General features: G+C 40.2%; 1 protein-coding gene across 4 annotated transcripts in view; it reads right to left on the reverse strand.

The window, feature by feature from the left end:
* Positions 1-20,230, reverse strand: part of unc-5 — an 884,332-nt gene that overhangs the window by 117,683 nt on the left and 746,419 nt on the right. For 3 of the 4 annotated variants that reach the window (XM_068226747.1, XM_068226745.1, XM_067135154.2), the window contains exon 7: positions 10,243-10,293. The exons of the other annotated variant lie outside the window; for it this stretch is intronic. In XM_068226747.1, coding sequence (XP_068082848.1) covers positions 10,243-10,293 — 51 coding nt within the window. The remainder of the gene's footprint in view (positions 1-10,242; positions 10,294-20,230) is intronic. 4 annotated transcript variants of the gene reach the window in all.

Below are 20,230 nucleotides of genomic sequence, written 5' to 3' on the forward strand. Positions count from 1 at the left end.
GGTTGTGGAGACCCCTATTTAATTTATTCACAGACGCTCACAGACTGAACACTAGGAGGAACAACAGTCTATAATGAAGAGGTATTAAGGTAGTGTGTACGTATGTTAGAAAACTGGCTTCCTCAGTAGGGATCGAATCCATGAACTTGGGATCTTGGGATAACTCCGATAATCTACCTCTGATCCACGGAGGCAGTATAGCATTGCATGAAGAACTCATTCTATCCTTTGTTTTTTCAGAATGAATGTCCATGTATATGTCACACAATAAAATCAGATGGAAATGTCCACTGAACGCCAGGTATTCAGGACGTGATGAATAGTAATTAAAGGTATTTGATCAGATACTAAGTAATACAAATCATATTCCAATACAAAACATTTGATCTAGCATTTATGAGACATTCCATAATTTCATGACTTAATTTTTTTCGCGCAATTTCTGTTCACGAATTTGAATCCTCCTGTGGCACCGAAGGGGAGCTGTACATGCTATAATGAAAATACCTTTCCTGCTCGAAATTTTCTGGTCTTTCATATGATAATTCAACAACGTCACAACTGAAATGGGATAATGAATCAGAAAATATGAGGTGATTCACGGACCTGGGAACACTATATCTCACAAGGACAACACATTGAAACAGGGGGAGAATTTTATAATAAACAATTTACATTCTTAGTTATATTCTGAAGTCCGTGTCCCGTAAAGGAAAAAGATATTTTAAGGCAGAAGAATAGTTTTTTTTGTAAATTTTTTTGAAGTGTAACGATGTGTATTAGTGTCAAATCATTTTTCATGAATGACAAGTGTTTCAGGTCCTTGATGAATGTCTATGAATTCAAGACAAATCTTGTGAATAATAACAACTTAATATCTCGAATTACCTTGCTGTCGATTAAAGGAGGAATCGTATGAATAATAGTCGCTAACTACCTAACACTACCTTGATTTGGATTAACTGTGGTGCAGTTTAAGTAACTGATTTTCAAATGTACTGGGGGCCGAATTATTTTCCGGTATTAGAAAGACCCTTAAGGAATACAGTCAAGATTTTCGACTTGATGAACCATGAGCCAGCGAATTCCTGGTACTTTTAGTGTTAATAAAACTAAGATCTAATGAAAGGCGGTGTCGATATGATTGCAATAGCGATAAAATTAACTCTCTAGGACTGAAACGAGGGACAGAGATTTCTAATTTCACGTTTAATATTATTTTAGAATACTTTTCAGGTGGTACTCCTGCTGCAAAACTGTTCGCGTTAAGGCTGAGATGATGCGGACAGTACTATTATAATGTTCTTAAAAGTTGATGAAAGATAGCACAGATTCTATGAGAAACATATTTACTATATGAAACTCAGAGCAAAGCGTAGCAAAAAGTAAAAGGGGACGTTCGAAGCAAGAATATTTGAAAAAATCGTTTATGAAACATAAAAAGCAGTAAGGATAGTTTCATATGATGAGTATATTCTTCTTCCACGAGAATTCAGTAGCTTCTTGAGTGTTAGCAACATTTTACTAACATTCAAATGAATCACTTAAATTTTCTAATAAATTTATAGGAAGGCTGCACATGAATTCGCTATGTAGACGTCTTTGTTTCGGCAACACTTACTCCTTCCTGGTAATCATCTAATTTTGTTAATGTCGACTTCTTGCCAGGACCATTATGAATGGTACACAATATACCATACGGTCCCGCTTCTCGCACTGCACCTGATGTTGTATAGGCATCCAGCTGCACACAGTTACCGGAAGAGTTGCCTACTCTGGTTACCTCACGGCGTGAGACAGTAACTCCGCGTTCGTCCTGAAGAAATCCACTGAAGATGGCTTAAAACAACAGTTTATTGTTATTACGAATGGGTAACACTAAAAACAGGTTACAGGAACACTTGAGGGTGCCTGGTCAAGTGATGAAAAGTTTGTCATCGATACGATGGGTACAACTCAATGATCAGCTGTAGAAAGATTTAATATTTTCATCGTGAGAACGCAGTGTATTTTGAATCAAGTTAAACTGAGCGAACGAAACTAATTGTGAAGATCGAAATAGGTCCTTTAGATATTACAAGGTCTGTATAAAACAGAGTCCCGCTAATTCGAGCTGATCTTATGAACATTAATTTTACAAAATACAATAAAACCCCGTTAATACGTTCCTCACATGTAGGTTTTTCTCACCCACAAGTTAGATTTTGAACTTCATTTCGATATTAAATGTAAAACTGTAGCACATGTGCATTTTTTATTTACAATATGCATGCATTAAGCACCCTTTCCCCACACCAGTACTACCGATTGACAGGCCCTTTAGGCTGAGTTTTGAGAAGACCATTTGCTGTCTCTTTGTTCCTTTTTAAATTGGTATGTTAGTTCATATCTACCACAGTACGTTTTTATTGAACATTGTTTCACTAATCAGACACCCACGAATTACTCTTTGGTTTGTCCTTATTTCCATGCGGTCACAGTTCTTTTATAATTTGAGGTAGTGCCAGCCCCAATTAGCTTGACTTAGTAGGGCTCGACTCTATATAAGATTCAAATAGTTAAACATTCTACTACATCAAAGTTACCACAATTAATGTTGCCATTAATGCTTTTACGGCCGGTACTTATAGACATGATATTGTATAGGCTTTTGGGCTTGTGCCGTGTCAAGAAAAAGGTGAAATTCTTAACGTTTCACAGAAAACTGTGCTCTGCGTCCTCAGAAGAATTCTCGACTGTCCACGAGAAAGGCATCTTAAACAATGACACTTTTGAATTTGGAACGTTATAATAGAAGTAGAAGTGGAAATGGTACATTCATTCACCACCAGATGGCCCCCAGGACGCGGCACAACGCTAGCGTTCGAAGCTGACCGAACTATCAAAATCAGACTAAGCGGTTCACATAACGTGTTTGCGTAGCATATGGCAGGTGTAAGGCATACACATAAGCCTGGAATGAAACATCTGGCAACGAGGAACGTATGAATGAACTTGATCATGCCAGTAATGTGACCAGTGTTATTCACGTAATTCGCAGCGCGTCTCCCATACTGCTATAACATTTCCTGATTATAATGGTTTCTTCCAATAGAAGACGAAAATAGCTTCCTGCTTTCGACTGTAATCACAATTGACGATGGTGGTTGTTATTGTTTTAAGAAGTAAAACTAGAAAACACCCCCTCTTGATACTAATCGGAATAGGGAGGGGAAGAATTCCGATCTTCAGACGAGCGACGAAATAGGAAAACGAAAGGGAAGGGTCATGGAGGGCGTGAAATTGAAAGGCTCCTTAGACCTCCCAAACCTACTATCGTTCGGGTACGAATAGAACAAGACTTCACCATTTGAAGACAAATAGGTATGATGAAAGTGACGAACCTTTGACAAGTAAGCAGAAGCAAGGTCAGACTCGTGTAGAGGCCCCGTGATCGCCTACCCAAGATTCCAAGTTTGGAGCCTCTGGGGGTTTCCCATTTTAGTCGCCTTTTACTTTAGGAGTGGAATACTATTGATGTATTTTATGTCCCCAAACACAGGGGAAGTTTTTAAAACTACAAACCACATAGCTCATGATAACGAACGTCAGAGTGACAAATAATGAAGGCTTATTGGCAGACGATAATGTAAAAACTATTGCTACATGCCAGCGTAGTAAACGAAGGATGCATGAAGAAGGAATACACTGACTGACAGAGCAAATGCAACACCAAGGAGGAGTGGTTCGAAAGGGATGAAAGTTGGGAAAAAAAACAGAGTCGGCACGGAAGAATAATTGATGTTTATTTCAAACCGATATGCAGGTTACACAATGCGCACGGCATCGACTCAGTAGGATGTAGGACCACCGCGAGCGGCGATGCACGCAGAAACACGTCGAGGTATAGAGTCAATAAGAGTGCGGATGGTGTCCTGAGGGATGGTTCTCCATTCTCTGTCAACCATTTGCCACAGTTGGTCGTCCGTACGAGGCTGGGGCAGAGTTTGCAAACGGCGTCCAATGAGATCCCACACGTGTTCGATTGGTGAGAGATTCGGAGAGTACGCTGGCCACGGAAGCATCTGTACACCTCGTAGAGCCTGTTGGGAGATGCGAGCAGTGTGTGGGCGGGCATTATCCTGCTGAAACAGAGCATTGGGCAGCCCCTGAAGGTACGGGAGTGGCACATGCTGCACGTAGCGGTGGGCATTTAACGTGCCTTGAATACGCACTAGAGGTGACGTGGAATCATACGCAATAGCGCCCCAAACCATGATGCCGCGTTGTCTAGCGGTAGGGCGCTCCACAGTTACTGCCGGATTTGACCTTTCTCCACGCCGACGCCACACTCGTCTGCGGTGACTATCACTGACAGAACAGAAGCGTGACTCATCGGAGAACACGACGTTCCGCCATTCCCTCATCCAAGTCGCTCTAGCCCGGCACCATGCCAGGCGTGCACGTCTATGCTGTGGAGTCAATGGTAGTCTTCTGAGCGGACGCCGGGAGTGCAGGCCTCCTTCAACCAATCGACGAGAAATTGTTCTGGTCGATATTGGAACAGCCAGGGTGTCTTGCACATGCTGAAGAATGGCGGTTGGCGTGGCGTGCGGGGCTGCCACCGCTTGGCGGCGGATGCGCCGATCCTCGCGTGCTGACGTCAATCGGGCTGCGCCTGGACCCCTCGCACGTGCCACATGTCCCTGCGCCAACCATCTTCGCCACAGGCGCTGCACCGTGGACACATCCCTATGGGTATCGGCTGCGATTTGACGAAGCGACCAACCTGCCCTTCTCAGCCCGATCACCATACCCCTCGTAAAGTCGTCTGTCTGCTGGAAATGCCTCCGTTGACGGCGGCCTGGCATTCTTAGCTATACACGTGTCCTGTGGCACACGACAACACGTTCTACAATGACTGTCGGCCGAGAAATCACGGTACGAAGTGGGCCATTCGCCAACGCCGTGTCCCATTTATCGTTCGCTACGTGCGCAGCACAGCGGCGCATTTCACATCATGAGCATACCTCAGTGACGTCAGTCTACCCTGCCATTGGCATAAAGTTCTGACCACTCCTTCTTGGTGTTGCGTTTGCTCTGTCAGTCAGTGTATATACAATTCATACAAGTGAAGGGACATGCGACCAACGTATTTACACTAATTGATCGAGTCTGAAGTGTTACTTTGTCGACGTTAATGACGTATTACGTGAGTTATTTAACTTCTATTCCCAAGATAGCGGGTCGAATCCTGAGTAAGATTGGTGGTATCTGAGGGTGCTTAGATGCAACAAATCAGGGTTTAGCTCCGGCCAGGTTGGAAAACTCCTGTGGGAGGAAATTCCGACACCCAGCATCTTTTAAAATGTACAGCAATTGAAGACTTTAAACAATTCTTCTTCTTTTCTTTTACAATTGGTTTTACGTCACACCGACACAGATAGGTCTTACGGCGACGATGGGCAGGAAAGGGATAGAAGTGGGAACGAAGCGGCCGTGGCCTTAATTAAGGTACAGCCCCAGCACTTGCGTGGTGTGAAAATGGGAAACCACGGAAAACCATATTCAGGGCTTCCGGCAGTGGGGTTTCAACCCACTATCTCCTGAATGCAAGCTCACAGCTGCGCACCCCTAACCGCACGGCCAACTTGCTGGATTATTATTATTTTTAATACGGGTGAAAATCTTCTGGTTTTGTGCCTATAAGAGTTAGATAACGTTGTTTGCGTATGTCAATGGCATTGTCAACAAAGTGATTACAACTAGCAGCAGCTACGCTAAGTATTCTAAGTGGATTACACAGTTCGTTCCTTCATTATTTTCTAGGGTGTACTAGCGTTGTTTGTTGTAATAACTGCTCTATTTAACTTGAATGTTCAAGTGTACATAAGTACATAATATGGAAAATTTCTTGTAGCGAGCATCTTCATAAATTGATTTCAGTGCTCATATGCGCTACAGAATCCTTAGAAAAATGAGTTTGGGGAATAAAATACTTAGAATGAATTTTAAAAAGCGTAAATAAGACATAATTCAGTGAATATTACGGATGAAATACTTGCAAAATATCATTGTCCTACAATCGCAAATTTGCTTCCATGCATACCATCGTGCCCGCCAGTAAGCACCAACTCATAAAAGTTTTTTTTTCGTACAGCGATGGGATAGGAAAGGTTTTAGAAAGATGTGAACATGGTTTTATTAAGATTTAGGTTCATTCTAAGCATTTATCAGTGCGAAAACGTGAAACAAAGGATAAACCTCTTCAGGGCTATGAATAGTGGGGTACTAACGTCGCACCTCCTGAATGCAAGCTAACAGCTACATGGGTGGAACCGCGCAGCCAACTCTCTCGGTGCATGCATACATTTACAATATTTAAAAGCAAAAGGTCATGAACTGTATTGGGATAGATATATGACTAAAAGTAAAGAAATCCAGCAGTTAGATCCTACATAGTTCCTGTGGATAAGAGTTGAACTATGTGTATTTGACTGACATTCCACAACCAAATTCACCATTACACACCGTAAAACAATTTTATAACAAAGAGATCAGAAAATGCGTTATAAAGAAAATGGCAATGCGTTAAGAAAAGATCATTCCTATCCTCGGATACGACGCAGCGAGCATTGCACCGAAAGCTTCGAGGAAAGATGTACACCCCCAACGTTTTCTATTACTATAATGGCAAAAATGCCAAAAATATATCGTAGAGTTAGTTTGTTAAAGTATCTGGAATAGCACTATGCAGCTGAAATTGTAGTAATGTTTCATCTTAGAATATTCAGTAACCAAAATGACCTCGTGTGATGTAATGGATATCACAAGTGAATGGAGCGGAAAAATCACAGACGGCATTGTGAAAACATCGAAAACTCAAAAAGTGGCTCAATATTGCTTTACTTCTAAACCCACGATATTTGAAATTATCAAATTATATAAATCAATAAATAATAAAAGTGATGATTTGAGTACGTTTTACCTCTTTTATACGAGGGATACCAATGAGGGAACATTCAGTCTCTCCCAACACCGATAACAATAGCCTCCAATCGATGACATCTGAGGAAGACAAAAGAACACGGAAAGAGGGTTGTAATTAATTTTTGGGTACGTGATTCTTCCTTTCCTTAACGAGAAAGGAAACCCTCTTTACTGGTGTTGTGATACTAGATTACACATTTGTCGGATTTATACAGAGCGGGCAGGCTTAGTTTCCCCGTGATTTTTAAATCGCATTTATCTCCACTGTGATTTTTGCTAATTCTGACAGAGTGCGCTCTGCAAGGGAGGTTTAATTCTCGTGGCACCCGCTCTAACCACGAGCGCCTTCTATTTACCACCTCTCGCTATCCACCCCCTCCAACCCTCCGCCGCACCGTGCCCAAATAAAACCTACCAATTCCAAATCAATGCGGAGACGTGCAGGAATGTTCCAGGGGTGTCCACCAGCTGTGGCAATAAAGGTGTTAACGTGATGGCCGGACATTTAGGATTATCTTGTAGTAGTCATGTAAGTAATATTAGAAAATTTTGCTATTAGCAGAAATTTATATTAACTTTGCTATGGTAACATTATTCTCCGCTGCATTGGTACAACAGAGAGCTGTACGTTGCAGACCTCCAAGTATGGTCTGTATGACCTGCCTCCGGGGACGTAATTAACCGTATAATTGCGATTCACATGGAAACTAAATGTTGGTGATCTGGAAGGAATGAGACATTTTATACAAGTAAATTACAACCTTGTAATTTCAATGTTGAAAGGAGTAGGAGCTAGTTAAAAGAATCAGACTTCATACCGGACCCTACTTTAGGCTATGTACAATTGAGTCAAATGCTTCTTCTAAGCTTTAAGAAGAACAAACATGTGGCACGTAGATCCTATTAAGAGTCTTGGGCTACCAAGACAACTCCTGTCCCATTACATGCATAATGATATTAGAGTTCCATGTGGTCAACGTGACGACGGCATCAGTCGTATTGCTTCGCTTAGATGATCATCTTATTAATATTGAGAAAATGTGGTGACTAGATCTTTAAACGTCTAAACCTAACGCAAACAGAATATTCTAGATGACATTTCACCACTTTTCCTACACGCTTGTGGGATCGCGGGTGCAATCTGTACCGCAAAATATTCATGTTGATTTGGCCCAGTTTCACGGCCAGGCGCTCTTCCTTACGCCAACCTTATGTGAAAGGATATATTCTACTAAATGTATTTCTATGATAGTAGGTAGTATAGTACGTTATGTGTAAGTGAAGTGATATATACTAAGAATCTCAAACGCCCAGACAATGAAGTACAGTGTTAATCAGACAGACTAAAATCCACGGCCTGTCTGGATATCGAAAACGGGCCCTCTGAATCGAAGACCATTATGCTGATAAATCAGTCAAGAATCCGTGCAATAGTTCGTTGTTAATATTGCTCGTGTAACGAATACACTATACTCCAGTATTCTGCATATACGGTAATAGGATTTTAGAATTTTTTACAGATTGTACAGCTGTTTTTAATTCAGAACTAACCACTAAACATGGGAACATCCACTTTCATTTAAGGACCGTTATACTTTGAAGGTGTTAATTCAGTTTCCTTTACAATAAATCACAGGTACTCAGAACGTAAGTTTGAGAAATACGTTCATCAGACTGTATCGTTCCTTTGCCGAAATTTTTCGCATGGGTAGTAGTATTGATTCCCTACTTTAAGAGATAGTAAATGTAATTATCAGTTCCAAGACCATAGCCTGTCAACTGATAGTTTATCCACCACAAAACAATTCCGAAATCTTAAAGAATATAGTTAGACACATTTATACTTAAATGTAATAATGCTGTAGGCTGTCAAAGCTTTCTCGCTGGCAGGTCTATATGTACACATACAATTATATCATTATAGTGGGCATTAATATATGGGACTTCACCCAGATCCATCTATGGTGAGTTTAGTGATCAATTTCACTGTTTTCTGGTAAGGGATAGAATAGTTTGTTACATTTATTGCCCTGTCTCCATTTCATACTTGATTCTGTAGATATGAAAATAGACGTCGGCTCATAGGTTGGGGTGGGCTACGCATTTCAGTGAATTTATCAGACCGATATATGGAAGAAGTTGTTTAACTGGACAGACTAAAAGTGGAAGGTTACATGCGAACGAAAAGTGTTCTGATGCGAAGGTAGTTTAAATGGAGATAAAACTGGTAAGATGCTCTTTACAGGATATTTATCATCTTCATACTGTTGGATTTTAATTGCACCGGATTCAAACTTAAACTACTAAATATCCACAATAAGACATAGCACATCATCCAGTATCTATCAGATGTGCCAGTACAAGACATTTAGGCTTGATTTTTTAAATGAGATACGAAGTAGTAACTTTCATTTTCTCTGTTCCACCAGTCGAAACCACAATATAATCAATTTACGTGCGGAGTAATCTCACGATTTCATTTCAGACATCAGACAGAATTCTATAGTTCAAAAAGAAGAAAACTATGACAGCATGCAGGGGTTCAGTTGCAATATGAGCTGTATCTCTGAACACGTTGATGTATTTAGTCATATTTGGTGCATGGGATAGAAAGTGAAATATATCTAACAAAACAACCAACGTAAGTTCGGCAAGGCACATCGAACACAATGAGTTCTCCAATTCAGATGTTCGGTACTAGGTGAACCTTAAGTTTGATTCCAATGGCCATACCAGCAATCTCAGAATTCGTCTTTCACATGCCAGCGAATGAAAGGCCGGAATGTAATATGAAGTGATTGTTCAGTGCAGCTGGAATTTCATATAGCGTGAGAGTGAGCCGAGGAACTGCTCAATTTCCACTTGGGAAGAAAGGACAGGCGTGAGACAACCTCGAGATGTCACTGGAGGAGAACACACACGCCCAGGACCTAATACGATACTCCAAGCCCCTGGATTTGTCATAGTTAATGATTAATAAATTAGAGGGCATCAATGCGGCAACATTGAAGATATTTTGAGCTGATAAATATACTTTAAGTTTGTAGTATAGTACTTGAAAAAAAAAAAGAAGTTAATACATGCCACGTATTTGGAGAAAAATCCAGTTTCTTATTATCTCAAATCATTTAAGGTGAAAAGCAACTATTTAGGTGCAAAATCGTGCTGGTGCTGTATATACGTGAGCTTCAGCTGGTACATAACTGGACCAAACTGTGCAACACAATGCTAGAAGCAGAACACAACACACAACTATCTGACTATGTGTCCTACCTTCTTCCGCCAACTGGGCACCGTCGTAGTTGACAAGGTCCTCCTTGCTTCCTGCAACACACAATACCTCTATGTCAAGGAAGACATCGTATGATCTACCTACTGGGGAACAGAGGATTACTGTGGATCAAAATGTAAACTGGTATGAGTCCCTCACAAATTTCTGTTTTAGCATTTAGGTCGGAAGGAAAGAAACTATATACACGCGTATTTAAACTAGAAAAGTATGCTTACTTTGAAATAAAATCCGATAGTCATTTCATAACAATACTTTAGCGTAAGCAAATAATTCAAGTAACTTTACATGTTCGACGGAAATTAGACTGGTGGGAAGTCAACGAGTTGTAAGATTAACTGTTGAATAACTATTATTACACACAATTACATACCTGTGAGGATATTGAGGTATTTATAACAGGAGGAAGGACGTTTTAAGGATAACATTTAAATCAGGTTTGTTCATGGGGTGAGAGAAAAATGCTTTTATATACATTATACCCATTAAATTTAAATAGCTATGTTATATTTCGAAGTAAAGAAAAAATAGCTTGTAGTTTTACCGGATAAAAATAGTGTAATCATATGTTGCGGAACTTACAATATTCTTTACACAGTATGATTTTCCCCTTAAACCTTACTTGTATTGATTATTCGAATAGTGGCTACGGAACGGAGAAGCTGCTATCACTAAGCCATCACGACTGACATGTTTTATATTTCAAAAGCTTATCACTGACAAAGAATGGTTTATAATTCGTTATTCGTAATGCCACTGTTGAGACTCGAGTATGAATTAAAATAGGCCAACCACAGTAATAATCAAGTTGGACTGCTATGAAAGACAACTCACAAGGTGGAGGCTCTATTTTATAGCTCACTTCCCAATTTTAGGGGAGTGTAAATGTAACGGAGGTAGCCTCTCATAAAGTAACACTTAACAATACTGACGGCGTGTCACTGCAAGTACAGTCTGGATACTATGTTGCTCCTACAGCCTTTAATACAATGAGTATTAATTGTCACATAAGGATTACCTTTGAAACGAAGGTTTTTTTTATCCTCGAGGTAACTGTTCCTTGAGTCAGTGGTAGAGTGTGAGATTCATGATCGTAAGTTTGCGGGTTCTATCCCGGCTGAAGAAGTCTACTTTCGAAGGGCGGTCAAAGTTCCTAGCATTTATTGACATTACTTTTTACTTATTAAAGATCTCTAGTGCCGTACTCAACATCAAAATAACTGTCATAGGAATCTTCTAGTAGAATTCCGCTATCGTTGCTACATTTTAAAAAATTCGTATCATAAGCAGTATATCATATAAATTATTGGTTAAAATGAGAAACAAAAATTAGATAACCGGTAAAAACACACTCGAGGTACATTCAAGGTAACAATTATATTATATCATATCGGACCAGAATTTGGCGAGATCTCGACCATTTGGTGTGACCTATACTAAATCTTGCATGATGCAAACGAGAGGGCAGGCATTGCAATGAAGGAGGTGCGCCATGGTTTGTTCTTCTCCGCAGGCACAGAGGGTTGACTCTTCAGATAAACCCCACTTCTTCATATTGATCTTAGATCGATCCACCCCAGACCGCAGCCTGTTCAGACTCTTCCATGTAGACCACGACTCTTCATAATCGGCTGGAAGAATTTCAGGTGGATCCATCCATCCATTGAGATTAAGGTTTCTGGATCTCCAGAAAGTTATACTTGATGATTGAGATGACTCCGAAAGGCACTCAGTAGAATGTTTAAAACTTTATCTGGATTTCAATCGTTGTTGAGCAGGTTGATAATAATGTAATGGATGTGTTTGGGAAACATCTACTTTAGAATTTTTATGTTTGATAGCTACTTCACGTCTAATATCTGGGGGAGCAATGCCAGCCAAGCAGTATACCTTATCACAGGGTATCTTAGGCAACCAGTTATAAACCGGAAAGTTTCATTTAAAGCAATATCTACCTGTTTTTTTTTTTTTTTTTTTTTTTTTTACGTCGCACCGACACAGACAGGTCTTACGGCGACGATGGGACAGGAAAGGGCTAGAAGTGGGAAGGAAGCGGCCGTGGCCTAAATTAAGGTACAGCCCCAGCATTTGCCTGATGTGAAAATGGGAAACCACGGAAAACCATTTTCAGGGCTGCCGATAGTGGGATTCGAACCTACTATCTCCCGAATACTGGATACTGGCTGCACTTAAGCGACTGCAGCTATCGAGCTCGGTATCTACCTGTTTGGCATGACATGATCTATACCAAACAGGGCATGCATATTCTGCTGCAGAGTAGCTCAGTGCTAAAGCAGTAGTTCTAGATAAAAGATAAAAGCACAATAATCGGAATACTAACATTAGTGGATGGATTGCCTAGGTGGCACTACTTCAAAATAGTTTTTTTTTTTTGCTAGGGGCTTTACGTCGCACCGACACAGATAGGTCTTATGGCGACGATGGGATAGGAAAGGCTTAGGAGTTGGAAGGAAGCGGCCGTGGCCTTAATTAAGGTACAGCCCCAGCATTTGCCTGGTGTGAAAATGGGAAACCACGGAAAACCATTTTCAGGGCTGCCGATAGTGGGATTCGAACCTACTATCTCCCGGATGCAAGCTCACAGCCGCGCGCCTCTACGCACACGGCCAACTCGCCCGGTCAAAATAGTTTATTCCTGAGGTTAGTGTTAGAACAGCATCGAACTAGTTCAACCAGATTCACTCAGAATGACCTTCAGGACCTTCAGTTACAGAAAATTAAAATACTCCGCATTATGTTCGAAGAACTGATAACTATCTGCTGGCTACAACTTGCTACACATTTCCACAAACCAAACCTAGCGTACAAAATTCCAAGACCTAGGCCCAGTGAATAGTCGACATCTTCAAAAAATGTCCTACAATCTTCCAAGTTCTGGGTCTGGAAGCTCATGACATGGAATTAAATATGACTCTCTTTTGCTCAATCACGAAGAGATAAAGCAATGAACATATAGAGAGCAACACCAAACAGTGGTCCGTCAAGAACGGTTTGGATTAATACTGATGTTCTATATTGCGTGGAATTTTGAAAATGGCTGCATCGTTGAGTTCCACTGTGAGCAACTCGATTGGGTTTATCAAGTATACGACGACATTCTCTAGCTTTACACAGTGGGGAGTGTACTGAAGTACATACAGAATAGAACTCCAGCTCATTAAGAAATATTAACCCGATGAATAATACAAGAATTATATGAATAGCATTGTTGTTCTGATGAAGGTCCAAGTATTACATAGGATCATCTCTTGGAGGAAGACGATTTGATAACCTTGACAATGCCAAATACACTGGTCAGAATATTTTGCCTCCAAACCCAAGGATGGATGTAAAAAAAAATCGGAAGCAAGCTGAGGAATAAGTGAAGTTCATGGAACATTTTTATAATAATAATAATAATAATAATAATAATAATAATAATAATAATAATAATAATAATAATAATAATAATAATAATAATAATAATAATAATAATAATTGGGAGATGGCATATACAAACTGAGACTAGAACAAGATTTTTTTACAAAAATCAGCAAAAATACGTCATGCTATCAGAAAAAGATTAACTTTTCGTGGTCACCTGTACAGAATGGACAAAGACGGATTAAGAAAATTTTTGGACACTATGCAAATAAGAAATAAGCCAGTATTTTTCAAAGAAGCCGAAGATGAATTGGAAATACTCACATTTAAAAAAGAACAAATCGCAAATAGAAAATAATTTAGGAAAATAATATTTGATGGTAAATTTCTACAGAGTCAAGAAACAATCAGGCAATGAAGAAGTTTTGGGAAGAAAAGAAGAAAACTATTTTTTGGAATTTGCTTTACGTCGCACCGACACAGAAATGTCTTATGGCGACGATGGGATAAGATAAGGCTAGGAGAAGGAAGGAAGGAAGGAACGAAGGAAGGAAGAGGCCGTATCCTTAACTGAGGTACAGCCTAGCATTTTATTGGTACGGAAATGGGAAACCACACAAAACCATCTTCAGGACTGCCGACAGTGGGATTCGAACCCACTGTCTCCCTGATGCAAGCTCACAGCTGCGTGATTCTAACCACACGGCCAACTCGCCCGGTAGAAAACTGTTCTACGTGGACCTAAGATGGCCTAATCGAATGAACAAAAACAACAAAAACAATAATATGAATATCCTAATAAATATATATATTTTTTTGGTATTTGTTTTACGTCGCACCGACACAGATATGTCTTATGGCGACGATGGGATGGGAAAGGCCTAGGAAGTGGAAGGAAGCGGCCGTGGCCTTAATTAAGGTACAGCCCCGGCATTTGCCTGGTGTGAAAATGGGAAACCACGGAAAACCATCTTCAGGGCTGCCGACAGTGGGGCTCGAACCCACGATCTCCCGATTACTGGATACTGACCGCACTTAAGCGACTGCAGCTATCGAGCTCGGTCTAATAAATAATAATAATCTTGGTTATTATACAAACAGATAAATACATGAATAAATAAATATTATAGGAAAATACTTTTCAACCACCCTTGCCACTAAATAGGCAAGAAATGACACATAACATAATTAGGAAGACATTGATAACGTGAACATCTTCATGGTGTAAAGAAGGGATGTATAACTTCATGTATTGCAAGGGCCTCATTTTATGTCTTTGGGAAGTGTGCGGGACCATACCATACTTACGTCCTACACCTGATACATCGGTGATATCCAGTGCTTCTTTCGAAACGAATATCCACTGCTTATTCTTCTGATAAATTTAGGAAACTAATCTAAGGTAAGTTGAAGAAGAAGCATTTGGAATCTGGTATAAAGAAGCTTTGTTGTTGATTCCCGCTCTCTCATCCAACGACAATGCACAGTTTGTATTGTACTATATTGTAGGCCTACGGCATTCAAAGCAACCATTTGCTTTTCACTTACTCTGAAACAGAAATTCATTATACAGACTATTTACGTCTATTTACGGTTTAAGGCGTCGTTGGACGGCGACATATATTTCTGAACCATTTCGAATGCGCCCTGCGACACAAGATTTGGTGCTGAGGGCTGCATGCGGCCCTCGGATGCTAGTTGGACAGGACAAATGTAGAGTATCTCCAGCTATACTGTATTTAACCACAAAAAGCTGATTAGTAGGTCTCTAGTTCTTAAAATGAATCATCGTCGTCGATAATAATAATAATAATAATAATAATAATAATAATAATAATAATAAAACAAAGAGACTTTATAGAATATTACAACTTGAGAGTTCTAAATGGCATGTAGTGCCGATTTGTATTTTTAGTGACGGGGAAGGTGACATCTATTTGGAAGCCCATAAACAGGAAATACATCACGCAGTTCGTGACGGTAGATAGCAGTAACATAACAAGGGATACGCAGGAGGGTAGGGATATCTGATATTTCATAAGATACTGTGGGGAAGCCAAGACTACGATATATGAGGGAAAACAGCTAGAACCCAAGTTTTACACGACTAGAGAAATCAAAGATAAGAACCTCCTCTATTCTATATAAGAAGCACATATAAAGGGAAAAGAACGAAGACTGTGTTCGATAAGCACATGATATATCGAAAATATATACCGCAGCTTGTGTAGTGGAACAGCTTGTACGACAACGGTCCTCAATTAATTTCCTGTGGTTTCCTCTCAGATCAAGGATAAATAGAAGATTCGCCAAACGGAAGCGAAGCCGAAACAATTCTTGTTGGACTACAAAACCATCTCTTTTGCTATTCCCCGTTACAGAGGCGGATATTCTAAGATTATCACACACTGGGTATCAGTAACTTTAAAAATCAGTATCCTAGTAGTTTTATGAAGAAAGAGGAATGATTAATATAGGAAGTGAGAATGATTTGCAGTACTTTCGGTTTTACAATAAATGAACGTTGTCGCTTAAAAATGGACCAAACAATTACATGTCACCATATACTGGTTTTTCAAGCGTGTAGGAAACACCTAACTTATTTATCTAAACAAGAGCAGTAGAAGCGGGGACATTCACGAGATTACAAACCAAGGGAGATGTTCAATAAACTTCCATAGTTTCATAGTTTCATAACGTCTCTAGTTTTATATGTAAATTACGGCAGAAATTAAAAATATGTCCTATCTTTGGGGAGATTGATCTTAAACATTATTCTTCTAGTGCCGTTTCCTTCACGGTGGTTGGTGATCATTATGGCACATGCAGTTAAGTCCTAGAGCCTCCGTAGCTCAGGTGGCAGTGCGCCGGCCTCTCACCACTCGCGTTGGGTTCCGTGGTTCAAATCGCGGTCGCTCCATGTGAGATTTGTGCTGTACAAAGCGGAGGCAGGGCAGATTTTTCTCCTGGTACTCCGGTTTTCCCTGCCAACTTTCATTCCAATAACACTCTCCAATATCATTTCATTTCATCTGTCAATCATTAATCATTGCCCCAGAGGAGCGCGAAAGGCTTCGGCAACCGGTACAATTCCTATCCTGGCCACTAAATGGTGGCTTCATTCATTCCATTCTTGATCCGGTGAAATGACTGGAAAAAGACTGACCTGAGGTGTTATAATAAGCTGTTGAGGGGTTGTAGTAAGGATGTAAAAGAGAGGACATATGAGTCTCTGGTAAGACCCCCAACTAGAGTATGGTTCCAGTGTATGGGACCCTCACCAGTATTACTTGATTCAAGAACTGGACAAAATCCAAAAGCAGCTCGATTTGATCTGGGTGATTTTCGACAAAAGAATAGCGTTACAAAAATGTTCCAAAGTTTGGGCTGGGAAGACTAGGGAGAAAAGAGACGAGCTGCTCGACAAAGTGGTATGTTCCGAGCTGTCAGTGGAGAGATGGCGTGGAATGACATGAGTAGACGAATAAGTTCGAGTGGTGTCTTTAAAAGTAGGAAATATCACAATATGAAGATAAAGTTGGAATTCAAGAGGACAAATTGGTGCAAATATTCGTTTACAGGAAGGGAAGTTACGGACTCGAATAACTTACCAAGGATGTTCAATAAACTTCCAATTTCTTTGCAATCATTTAAGAAAAGGCTAGGAAAACAACAGATAGGGAATCGGCTACCTGGGCGACTGCCCTAAATGCAGATCAGTAGTGATTGATCCACTCAATTTCTCCCTATTCATCGATCCATTATTTATCCTGTGTTGTATTTCAGCCTCAGGACCTTCATCACTTTGTCCGTATGAACCCAGATATTTAAACTTCCTGATCAATCGTAGTTCTTCTTCTTCTTCTTCTTCTTCTTCTTCTTCTTGTAGGTTAATACATATATCATAGATTATATCCGCGATCACTGTAGGTGTACGATCGGAAGGGAATCGATTCCCTTTTGAGTTTGCAATGTGACCCTGCAGTAGGCCACTTTTTCACCAAATCCTGTATATTGCTCTTTACTGGTATGGAAATGTCAGGAAACATGTCTACGAAAGTGTCTCGCGTTTTCATAAATGAACCGGTAGAAACATACGCCTCCACTACTGCGATTCTTTGTTGAAGAGAATAAGTACATCTCGCTGAACACTTCACATATCTGAATGAAGTAAATTTTTCGTGCTGAACACGGGAACACCCAGACTCTGGAACTGTGAACCCTGTTACCGTTTAATTACTCGATATCTAACTGCTTAATTAGAATTTTAATCTGCCACATTTTAAACCTACCAGGTTATACGCTTCAAATTTTCAGGATTGCATGCATGTGCATATCGGTCTTGTGCTCTTCCTGTAGCAGGTGCCACGCATGCGCGAGTGATGGTGACAACATGCCTTACGGAGCCATTACTGTATGGTAAGTGCACACGTCCAAATATGCCCCTGTAATCAGACCTTACTGGACACTGCTGCCACCTCAACTTATTTTGTTCCAACTCATACTTCTTTGAAAAGCGATAGTCTTTGTTTTAGACTTTGGTATCCTACCCGGCGTTTGAAACGATATCAGAAAATACGAAGTTAAGTGGAAAACTTTCGAATTGGGCTATCCTCCGTCCTCGTTTTATAGACAAAGGTAATCAGTTAGAAATATCATCCGTTGTGTTTTAATTCTATACGTAAGTTTAATTTTCCTTTTTTTGCTATCGATTTTAAGAGAAGCTGGGTGCATATAGCCGGCCCCGTGGTGTAGGGGTAGCGTGCCTGCCCAGAGGCCCCGGCTTCAATTCCCGGCCAGGTCAGGGAATTTTACCTGGACCTGAGGGCTGGTTCGAGGACCACTCAGCCTACGTGATTAGAATTGAGGCGCTATCTGGCGGTGAGATAGCGGCCCTGGTCTAGAAAGCCAATAATAACGGCCGAGAGGATCTGTCGTGCTGACCACACGATACCTCGTAATCTGCAGGCCTTCGGGCTGAGCAGCGGTCGCTTGGTAGGCCAAGGCCCTTCAAGGGCTGTAGTGCCACATGGAGGGAGGGTGTATATAATATATCGCTTTTAAAATAAGTATTTGACACGCCAGCGGTACGAGTCCCTCCCATGCTGACAGTTTTAAAATGCCAGCTGCTAATCACGTCATTCCAGACTAAAGTGGGAAAAGTGGGCAGCATAGATACAGAACGAAAATTATGATAGTCTGTCTTTTAATATTGATTATAGGTCTATTTAATTTTAAAGTAACGCATCAATTTTTCGGTCTATCGAACACAAGTAAAATGTTATAAGCCACCAGTAGGGCCTACATACCTATAATACAAAAGAAACAGATACAATTTATATCTTGTGTTCCAGAGAATGAAAAACTTGAAGATTAGATTCACTATGTCTACAATGAAAAGCAAGACTTCCGTACAAACACATTTAATTTCAAGTAACTTCATCAAAAACATGACATATTGTATTTATGAACATATTCCGAAATTTTCGAGTCCTATCTTCCGAAATACTATTTTTGGATCTGGCAAAGCTGATCTAGCAGGCTTTAAGCTGGTGAAGACTAGTTTGAATTACTGTTATTGTGTAGTGTCAGTGTGTCATCTATGTACGGGCTTCGAGAAAGTATAGAATAATCTTGTCTGTCATTTGAATTTTCATAGAGATTTATGTATTTTGATTATGCAAGGCAATCATGAACTCGGAATATTCAGTATTAAAAAGTGATACCCTCACCTACCAAAGGTAAAGTGACGAGAATTTTGCTTAATATGTTATTTTTATTATTAAATTTTGTGAACACTCAATTTTCTATTTGACGACCCGCCACTGGTACTGACAATTGTAAAATAAACAGAGTCACATCCACTTCGCAACAATAGGTGATAACGAGGCAGTACAAGTCTGTGTAGGTGCATGTGTTTCGTGAGCTACTCTGTGTATGTTCCTGAGTGGGCCAGGACAAATCTGCAACGAAGGGTAGGAGAAAAGTATCTGTTGTAAAAAACAAAACGCTCGAGATGACAATAAAGAGAGAAAATTCCAAGACACTTCCATAGTTCCTCCATAGTGTCCGAATTCACGCCGACGTTTCCTTCGACTAATAACTTGAGCTACTTAATATCAGGTTATGATGAAATTTACAGACTGAAACACCAGTCGTGAATTCCCTAAAACAATTTAGCCCAGTGAAATGGAAAACTATGAGTAGTGGAAGTTTCGATGAGTTGACTTGTAGCTTTTACGTTTTCACCTGCTATAGTGTCTGCTTAAATTCTTTATCATGCCGTCCGATGTAATGAACACTTGTTAGTGTGCTTTCAAGTAAGTTTTGAGTACATTTTCCGATGAAGTTGATGGACGTTGTGATGGGCTCTTGTTTTGAGAGTAAGTAAAGCTCCTCTACGGTTGTAACACTTGACAGCTCATCTTCCTCGCCTGTTAATGTTTACAGTCACGGTCATTAGGGGAAAGTCGTTAGCTTATGCCTACAACCGTGCAGTTTTAAACATCAGTGATGGAGCTACGAAAACACTTGAAGGTTCTATTTCTTCCAAGTTCAAGTTTTACACCAGAACGGCCCTAAATTGCC

Source organism: Anabrus simplex, chromosome 1 (genome assembly GCF_040414725.1).
Source record: "Anabrus simplex isolate iqAnaSimp1 chromosome 1, ASM4041472v1, whole genome shotgun sequence".
Classification (NCBI taxonomy): Eukaryota; Metazoa; Arthropoda; class Insecta; order Orthoptera; family Tettigoniidae; genus Anabrus; species Anabrus simplex.